The sequence below is a fragment of the Poecilia latipinna genome, unplaced genomic scaffold, assembly GCF_001443285.1.
Source record: "Poecilia latipinna isolate Pla-1442-1.1 unplaced genomic scaffold, P_latipinna-1.0 Scaffold139, whole genome shotgun sequence".
NCBI classification, from domain to species: Eukaryota; Metazoa; Chordata; class Actinopteri; order Cyprinodontiformes; family Poeciliidae; genus Poecilia; species Poecilia latipinna.
The window spans coordinates 1-10,118 of NW_015112755.1; the positions used below are offsets into that span (position 1 = coordinate 1).

Here is a 10,118-nt window from a genome sequence, read left to right on the forward strand (position 1 = left end):
CAAGAGGGGTCAGTTCAAGCCCGCTGGACTGCGCACAGCGTAAAAAACTTGAGAAATTATTCCATTTCTTAAAACCGCTGGAAGGTTAATGAAAACAAAACCTCTCTTTAATCTTTTACAACAGCCGTAAACCACATTTACTGAAAACATTTCACCTCTGCCGCCTGCAAAGACTGACCTCCACGTTGACGGAGTAGTCGGAGCCGTCCAGCAGAGCGATCTTGCACTGCATCATCTTCACCTTCTTCACGCCCCTCAGGGGAGACCTGGACAGACGACTTGTGGACGACCTGTGGGATTCCTGGTCCTCCTCCTGCTGCTCCTGGTAGAACAAGTGCAAAACTTTTATAAATCCACAAGTATTACTACTGTGGACTCTGTTTTTTCATTCCCATTAGTACAGGGGTGGCCAAGTCCAGTCCTCGAGAGCCACCATCCTGCAAGTTTTAGAAGTATCCTTACTCCAAAAGACCGGGATCAGCTCTACAGAGGCCTGATAACGAGCCAGTCATTTGATTCAGGTGTGTTGAAGCAGGGATGCATCTGAAACTTGCAGGATGGCAGCTCTCGAGGACTGGACTTGGCCACCCCTGCATTAGTAGTATTCCTGGTCCAATGCTTCTATGTGCTATTGATGTCAGAAACAGAAAATTAACTCTCATCTTTTCTATAAAATGTACTCCAAGCACAATGCTTCTGTGCTTAGGAGTGTCTGTTTCCTAGAAAATAGCCACTGAAGCATCATTTGCTCCCAATACTTTCCAAGTTTTTCCGTCTCTCTTTCATGTCGCAGTAACAGCAGATTGTCTGCCGGCGGTATCCAACTCTAAAAAGCGAATCATTCCTTTAAATTGTTGCCACATATCTAATCTTGTACTAAATTACAATTTCCTCTCACATCTTAAAACTGTGAGGAGTTGTTGCACTCAGATTAAAACGCTTCGAAAGACCAGATAAAAACTCTTCTGTTGCCATTTTATTGTGTGAATGTCCTCGCCTGGATTGTCACTTCAAGTTATCTTTGAGGAAAGAATAAAACGAAAACAATTTGTGTCACATTCCTGAAGCTATAAATAATAACTGGGACCATGCCGGAAATTTAATGAGGTCCCACAGAGAGGAGCTTGAGGTGTACCACCGTTTTTTAAAAAGAGAAAATCCACTTTTCCACTTGCCCGAACACAAGGCCCTTCCTAACTGAATTTATCCTGAAAAACAAGCTTTAGAGAGGATTATTCATCCCTTATCTCACATCTCAGCTTATATCAATCAGCTTGCTCTGAGTTTTCACTGAAACTCAAGTGGACAGACTGTCCAGGCAGAGCCCAAACACAGCAGGATATCACTTGGACACAACAACAATGTGAAAGTTTCACATAAATAGTTAGACTTGTCACAATAACAAATTTTGCTTGACAATAAATTATCCAAGAAGCTCCTGCAATAAACAATAATTTAGTTGTTTTGAGACCATTTTCAAGTAATATATTCAAAATGTCATAATAATTTAGTCTACCATTTCAAAAGCCAACAAACTTTGATTTGTAAAGAACCCTTGATACAGGAAATGGACTTTATTTTAAATATCCAAAATAACCAAAACTGAAACCATAAATAAAATGGATTATGAAGTGTCTGTAAACAAAACTGCCCGTAAAAATGATCAGAATTGAAATGACGAAACACATTTAAATTTTTTTATCTTGCGATGAATTAATTGATAGTTTATTGCAGAAGGCTTATAAATATCTAAGACTGTTTTACAGATGCTGTTGAGTAATGTCTGATGAGCAGAGGTGCTGCAGACAAATGAAATCGCAGCAGAAAGCTGTTGCTGGAGCCACTTCCTGGGGCATACGCGCCCTCGGCTGGAGCGCGTTTCACAGGGATGACAGACGGCGTCGCGGCGCTGGGACTTTCCTCCGGCTCGGTTCTGACAGTTTACACCACAGTGCATCATCCATCAGTGGCTGCTTAGTGCAGCCCTGAACATTTCAGAGCGCAGATTAAAAAGGAGGATGAGGAGGAGGACGTTACCAGGAAGAGGAAATAAAACTGGTTCTGTTTTGTCTGCTGTGAATATTAATGGAGAAAAAAAAACCTGTTAAACCGACTCAGATACATGGCGTTTTCTAATCAGGCACGTCGAAGGGCAACAAATCAGAGCATGATTGAAGGACAAATACTAGTCAGACTAGAACATTTACATCAGTGGTGTCCAAACGTTTTGCACAAATGATCAAAAGCCCAAAGTTAAGCCAAATTTTATTTCCCCCCCAATTAAAAAAATATTATTGAGAGTTATTTCTCTTTTACCTGCACAATAACAAATAAACTGTAATATTTTTCATTTACTCTAAGATTTACAGCCATTTAACTTTTTAGGCTTATTAATTTCCATTTTCGAAGTACATAAAATGTTTTTAGTTTATCCCCAGCAAGGAAAACACAATTTTTCTTCTGCAACCTTTGCTGTATTTAACCCCAGTTTGTGCACGACTCATTACGAGATAAAAAAAGAAAAAAAGGAGGATATAACCATCATCATCTTCATGTCATACTCAATTGTTTTTTTTAACACCTAAACGATGCAATTTACAAAATAGTGACGTGTAAAAGCTTAATGCGTTGCAGTATTTGACAGTTTACAATGGTAATATCCCTAAAAGAATGTGTTTAAGCTCCTTTTGTCAACTTTTTAAAGTAGATTTCGAGATCCTGCAGGGAATCCACAGAATAACACTTTTTAATATTATACTGTCAAGAGTCAGTGATTAGAAATTATTTTTCCTAACAAAAGATAATTTTCTGAAACTAAAATAAAGCCTGGCCAGTGGATTTTTGTAGAAGAGGGGGATTTTAATGTGAAGAAGATGAAAAGTCATGAATCGTCCTTAAAAATAAAGTGAAGCTTACATGGTTTTACTTATTTAGGCGTACTTAGTAATTTTAAGAACAATTTTTCGGTCTAAAACCAAGTTGAGCTTTGACTGCCAAAGTGCAACTTCAGTGGCTCCGTTTAGTCACTGATCCCACAGTCAGTGTCAACCTTTTGGAATCTAGTTCACAAATAAGAAATATCCAAATGTTGCAAGTTGTAGCCAAATCACACGTTTATTTCTTGGAGAAATAAATGAATGGCGCAGCAGCTAAAAGAAGAGTTGGCTCCATCGGATTTGCGGGTCGTAACAATAGAGGAGGACACTGAAATCATGCTGTCACCGCAATTTCCATTTTCCTCACAAAGAGCCGATTCATTCTGGAGCAATCATGTTGTGAAATGTTTCCTTTCTTTAAATGGTCTAACACGGTTTATCTAGAACATGAAAGCTGTTTATTGATATATTCACAGGTTAAACCTTCGCTTTGTGTGTTTTCATGTCCGAGTGCGTTCCAAGGACGAGCAGAACATGAGGAGGCTGACCTGTTCTTTCCTGGCCGGGGTGCTGTGTCCAACTGCAGCTGGGAGCTGCTCCGGCTGGTTCTGGGGCGAGGCAGGGTCCGCCGCTGCTTTACTTTTCCCCTTCTCTGCCTCCTTCTTCGCCTGCGGCTGTTTGGCCTCAGAGTCTGCGCCCGATTCAGTTGTCATGGTAAATCACACTGCAGTGGAGGGGAAAAGCAGAGTACAGGAGAAAACCCTGAGTCAGTCGACAGTTTATGAAATGATAAAGTGCCTCTTTACAGGCCTTTCCGCAGATGATCTTCCCTCTGATGCAAATGCAGGGATGCCTAAATATTGGCTGGCAGCAGAGAAAAAGATCAAACAGACATTTTTAAAGTGTGTTTTTGATGATGCCTGCCATTTGGTTTGCACAAAGGTTTTCTTGCTTAAATAGGGCCAAAACACAGAAGCTATAGGCTTTAAATTCAATTAGGAATCTTGAATCTATATTGGTAATAATGCTAGTACTAGCATGTTGCTACCGATAGCAAACTTTACCCATCTCATTTAACTTAAGTTTAGGCATTAGCCTTCTATTACCGCTAATAACCTAGTAACACTATCTGCTATGTTAAACACAGCTCATGATACAGTCATGTTTTTTATGTCAACTATCATTAGCTAACATGCTACAAATTAAGTTATACAATAGTATTTGTTGATTTAATAAAATTAGCCAAAATGTAAATCATGCTATCCTAGCTAACTGCTATGGTATCCTAGCAAGCAGATACTGTTAGCTATAGCGTCCTATCTAGCAGTAGTTAGCATGCTAACAGAAATTTATAGAATGCCATTAGCTGCATTAGGATGTTAGCTAGCACTTTCTAAGCTAACACCAGACAAATGTCTCCTGTCAGACTTTTAAAAGCTAGAAACCAGTATGTTACCCCATCTATTAATCCTCTAGCAGTTTATATAGCATCTAAAATGTTACAAAACTGAACTAAAATGATTTTAAAGTTTATGAATCGCAAATGGAAAAAAAACTAATTTGTTTAGGTAAACAAGGTTGGCTCTAAATGGATGCATTTACCTAAATACTAGAAAGATTGATTATACCAGTTTAACCATTTCTTCTCTATGTAAAACTCTCTGTATGTTTGGAAAACAATGACAATTTGAGCATATTATGGATGTCAAACCTTATTTGATTTGGATTAAGCACAAAACAGTGCATGAAAGCAGATATTTTGAAGCTTTTTGTGAATACGTGCAGATCACTGAGATCAGAGATCATTAAGGGAACATTCACCAATTTAGATTTGTGACCAGTAATTAAGTACTTCTCCTCTAATTCACTCATGAGTACAAATGAATTACTTCAGAGCAAATTAAATAAAATGAAAATATGGACTTGTCTTTCAATCATTTATGAAGACAGAGAGATAAAGAGAAAAAGAGGACAGAAGGACATATGAAAGGACGGATAAATAAATGGATGGATGAATGGACAGATAACTTTTTGAGAATTAAATAGTGAATAAAAATCAGGAAATACAAATATTTTTAAATAGTTTCTTCTCTTTTTTCTTAGGAAAACCCCAAAAATAAAACTCCGGCCTTTTCCAGAACATCGTCTATTTTTGGGTCGTTTTAAAGCCAGACATGTTCCACACAAAAAGCATTTGCAGTATTTTTAGAACTTATTACAAAATTAGTTTACAATAGACTTAGTCTTTGTGTATCATCACCATTTCCAGTGTGAGAAGATTAAAGAACATGCTACATACACTGGATACCTTGCTGTGCAGAATGTTTACCTAGAGGAATCTGAAGTATCGTCTTTCATCGTTTTTCTTTTCTGAAACGCCAACAGGCACAGATATGGCGAGAAGACCTTCACTCCTGGTTTTTGAGAAGCCGGGACGGATCTCAGTGAGCTGGTGGGGCGAGGGAGGGGTTCGTTTCTGTACCCCGGTGTGTTGCTTCACACTCCACATCTATGCTGGGGTTGGTAGTACACATGCCAGTCATTCTGCTGCTGGCCCGTTTCTCCCGCAGCTCTATTTATAGGGACGTGTTTTTACCCTCGGGGTGGGAGGACCTCTGACTTCCAGCCGTCAACAACACTTTGGAACGAGGTGATCCCCGAAAACGTCAACGTGCGCGACAAAACCCAGAAGGGTTGGATTATTTTTAAATGATGCAGGAGTAGCAACTACATCTTACCAATTTTGACCATCTTCAATCCATGATCTGATTATGCCACACCTTAATTTGGTTCATCTTACTCGCTTCATGTTCTGTAATGGGGGATTATTTTTGAAGACATATTCCCTAACGAGCTGCTTCCTTTAATCCCACAGGAATTAATTAAAACAAGGCTTGTTTGGACTCAAGAAGCCAAAGAACTCGACTACAGTAAAGCGATTAAACGTTGACTGAAGGCAGCAATAAATCTCGAGTCTCGAGGGAAGCCAGAAGTATGAGTTTTAATGTCCAAGGGTCAGTGAACGCAACATGCTGATCTGACTCTTTTCAACTTTCGATGCTATAAAACCCCTATAAAGATTACCGGATCCAGACAGCAGGCCTGACTCAAATCAATGCGAAGGAATCACTGAGCCAAAAGATCCACATTCCAACCCTGACTTTCAAAAAAATAAAAAAAATAAAAATTTAAGACAGCACTGAGGTGAACTCGGGCAAAATTAGCAACCATAGCCTCTGCTTTGCCGTGTCACGTAGAAACCAGCTGACAGAGGACGGCCGCACAGTCGACCTTTGCATCCATTAACGCCCGCAAGAAACAGGAACTATGGAGGGAAGGAGGGAGGGGTGAGAGGAACATCTTAGCACCATAGAAATTGAGGAAGAATACGTTCAGTCACTGGTGACAGGCGCTCTTCACAGGGCCACACAACAGCATGAACACTAGTCCTGTGTGTTGCTCCTCGCCATGGGACCGCCGCATACATTGTGTCCTGAAAAGCTGCATTCACAACGCATTTAATGCCTTCGATTACAGATGATTGTTTAATATCAAGTACAGACAAAGGTAAATCTAGTAAATGCTTGCTTGAGAAATCATTTAACATGCAAGTTTACTGAACATTTTGCTCTTAAGCTTCTCAAGAACACAGGAAAAGTTCACATCTAATGTGAAATTAGATGTAATTTCTAATTATAGCTCTTATAACTCAGAGCTATAACTGTGGAAAGAAAACTCTACTTGTAAAAGAAGAACAACTATTTCAACAGCTTGTGAATTAAAGCGGTCCTGTTTGGTTCGCTTTAACTGAACTCTGGTCCGTTTGTCTGGACAGTTTGGTTTGATTGTCTAATTGAACTCTGATGTGGACCAAATACACAAACTCTCGTCCACATAAAAACCTCAGTCTTATTATGTGAACGCCAAGTGGACCAAGTCTACAGAAGCAGCGCAAGGTATTCTGGGTAAATACACCAAATTGTTCAGGCTATTAAAACGTTATCTGCATCAGCCCCTTTGGTGTTACAAGAACGCAAACAGAGAAGAGACAGATGTGGCCTTCAAAATAAAAGCGGTAAACACTTTAAGGAGATGTAATTAAAGATTTTTCTGCTGACCGCTTGTTGTGTCCCAGAGGTTTACATAGGACCAAACTGGATTCAACGAATCCGGTGCATTATTCACTCATTTGGAAGCAATAAGATTGTAGTTGATTTTTTCCCCCACACACTGCTTCCGCAGCTTAAATCCAACGTTAACAACTTGCATGGAGACTTTTGGCATTAATTAACTGACTTCTCCTGAGTCGGTGTAGCCTAATTGTAAGTTGATTAGGACCAGAGGAAGGCGGGTAGCGGATAATACTCCTCCGATGAGAATTATCCACGTTAACAGGAGGAGTAAATTCACAGTGACTGGCGCCGCTGACACGCCGCTAGCTGGACGTCTCTTTCGTGTCCTTCCTAACGCTGTGGCGGCGGCGGCTGATCGGAATGAAGCTTCATTACATAATTGGTCACTGACACTAAATGTGCCGTCCATGCATGTAAACCTCCATTTTAAGCTCCACTTGCGATTGTTCTGCACACTGCTGGAAAGCGTCCCATCGCGTGCGCGTCGACCCGCATGCGTTCATGTGAGGAACGCGGGCGCTGCCATCTGTGCTGGCCGCCATTCGGCAACGAAGTCACAGCTGGGCCAGTCTCTGCCAATCCAGCCCCCTCCGGTCGGTCCCGCCGGGGGAGGAATACTTGTCGTTTTTTGACACAATGGGACATGTCCTGAGCAGGCCTGAAGTCCATGTTGAGACACCGTCTGCATGGCTGCAGGATGGACAGCTGTCACACCAAACGGCTGCTGTAACAGGAAACCGCGAGGCTGCGCTGGACGCTCAGATATGACAACTGTTCAGCAGCCAAAGGGCTGCGAAACTCTTCCTTAAATCAGTGCAACACTTATTGGAAACAAGGTTAATTTGCAATATTTGTTAGCATTACTGACAAATATAAATACAGCTCTGAAAAAAATGAAGAGCCCACAGCACTGAACCTCATTGAAAACCTCCTGGTTCTTCCACCAAATGTTGATTTCTGAACTCTTCCTGAGTTAAAACATTAATATTGTTGTTTCTAAATGAATATGAAGTTGTTTTCTTTGCATTACTTGAGGTCTGAAAGCACTGCATCTTTTTGTTATTTTGACCATTTCTCATTTTCTGCAAATAAAAACAAAATTTTTGCTTTGAATTTCAGAGACATGTTGTCAGTAGTTCATAGGATAAAAGAACAAAGTTCATTTTACTCAAACATTTACCTATAAAAAGTAAAAACTGATTGTTTTAAATGGTCCAAATGGATCCAAATGACAAAATCTTAATAAATTAAAAACTAATTTAAATCATCCCAAAAGTTACTGCGACAAACAATAATGTTGTTGTTTTAAGAACATTTTCAAGTAAAATATTGGTAATGGCATAATAATGCAAGTGCGCCCTCTCAAAGATTAACAAATGTAAATTTCTAATTAATGTTTAACACTGGAACTGGAAGTCATTTGAAATATTAAAATTAATAAACAAAACACCTGGATAAAATGGATACTAAGTCTCTGTAAACAAAATTATCCTTCAAGAATTAAAAAAAAAAAAAAAAACCAGGCTGGTTGAGATCAATCCACCAAAATGAAGACTTTTATCATCCAGGTAGAAAGTGAGAGAGAGTTATTATTATTATTATTATTATTATTATTGTTATATTTTGTGACAATACTTCTGTGCATGGAAGTCTGATTGCAATCCCATCATTCAGTAGCAAGAATGACCATGAAAAACACTGAGAAAAATATGTAGCATTAAGATCTTACAGTGTAACCTTAAATAACCTCCAGGCATCACCATGGCTCAGTCCTGCCTCTTTACACTCAGATTTAAACAACTAGGGCCTATTTTCAGGAAGTTAATGGAACCAGCAGAGATAATTCATTACTCAATCACGGCTAACCACAGGGAAAAGTGACTCAGCAGAAAAACCTGCAGGGATTTCTCCACACAGTCAGAAAAAAGTTCACTGGGAATTTATGGAAGTCATCCCTGCAGTAACCTGGTTTCAAACAAGGAACCAGCAAAACGAAAACAGAGTCTAGGTGAATGAATGAAGGGATGAGCGGCTGGTCAGAAGGATAAACGGGTGGATTAAACTTTAGAAAATGGGATAAGAACAGAATCTGAATATACTAATGTTTTCCTACATACTTTTGCAGAGGTTGAAAACAATAAAGAAACATTTTCTGTTTTAAATCAGTTAGGACTACAGTAAATGCCAGAATAACAAATTTTTATTCATTTATTGGCCACACAATACAAATGGTGTGGATGCCAGTAAAGCAGTTAAAAAAGACATTTTATTCCCAAACCTGATGCTGAATTTAGTGACTTAAATGCTGAAATTCTGTTTCTGTGGTGGAGTACGAACGCCGTGACGAGAGAAAAGATGAGACGATAATCCTGGTTAATCACAGTCGAGAAATCATCGCAATATTTTCCAACAATATCCCAGTTGCATATTTTCCTACTATTGTGCAGCTATTATTTCAGAATTTATTCAGTTCACAAAACTTTTATTGTCATAATCTGAATTTCTTTCACATTTCTTCCCAGATTGAGTTAAGAAAAATGTCACCAAAGCAAAAGCCATTTAATTTTTAGGCTTTAGAAAGATTTTAGTCTAAAAATTGTAAGAATGTTGCATTTCTTGCAATATTAGCAGAATACTGGCAACTAGAATGTATAAATCCAGCCATGTAGGTAGTAGCTGCAGAATGAGTCAGATGGATGGTGGTTTATAAATCAGTCAAACCTTCATTCGGCTGCTGCTCAGTTCATTTTCTGCTGTCGGGCTGTAAAAACCAGTCTGAAACTGGGACTGAAAAACAAACCATTAACAGTGAACCCTCAAAACTGGATGCCGCTGCTCTGCAGAGGAAAATCAACCATCTAACCAGACTGAAGAGAGCAAGTCTGATGAGATTTCAGATCCATCCAGACGCATGAAGGCCGTGCAGCGAGTTGCACAGACAGAATGTCTTGTTTGCTTTCCCACAGTTCACGGCCTTTTAATGCATTACACGGACAAAGCTGCACATTTGCAAGCAGCTCATAAAACACTGCAGCTGCTTTTCTCCACAGCTGCAGGAATACAATGGAAGGAGAGCAAAGTATTCTCACTTAAAAAAATAAAAAATAAA

At 39.4% G+C, this 10,118-nt stretch overlaps 1 protein-coding gene across 1 annotated transcript; it reads right to left on the minus strand.

The window, feature by feature from the left end:
- Nucleotides 1-178: 178 nt before the first annotated feature.
- LOC106945310 (band 4.1-like protein 3) lies at nucleotides 179-5,340 on the minus strand (the record flags this gene model as incomplete). Its single annotated transcript, XM_015028909.1, has 3 exons — nucleotides 5,206-5,340; nucleotides 3,425-3,598; nucleotides 179-322 (listed from the first exon to the last, which is right to left on the minus strand). Coding segments are annotated over exons 2-3 (309 nt in total), but the record flags the coding sequence as incomplete, so codon positions are not given.
- Nucleotides 5,341-10,118: the final 4,778 nt, after the last annotated feature.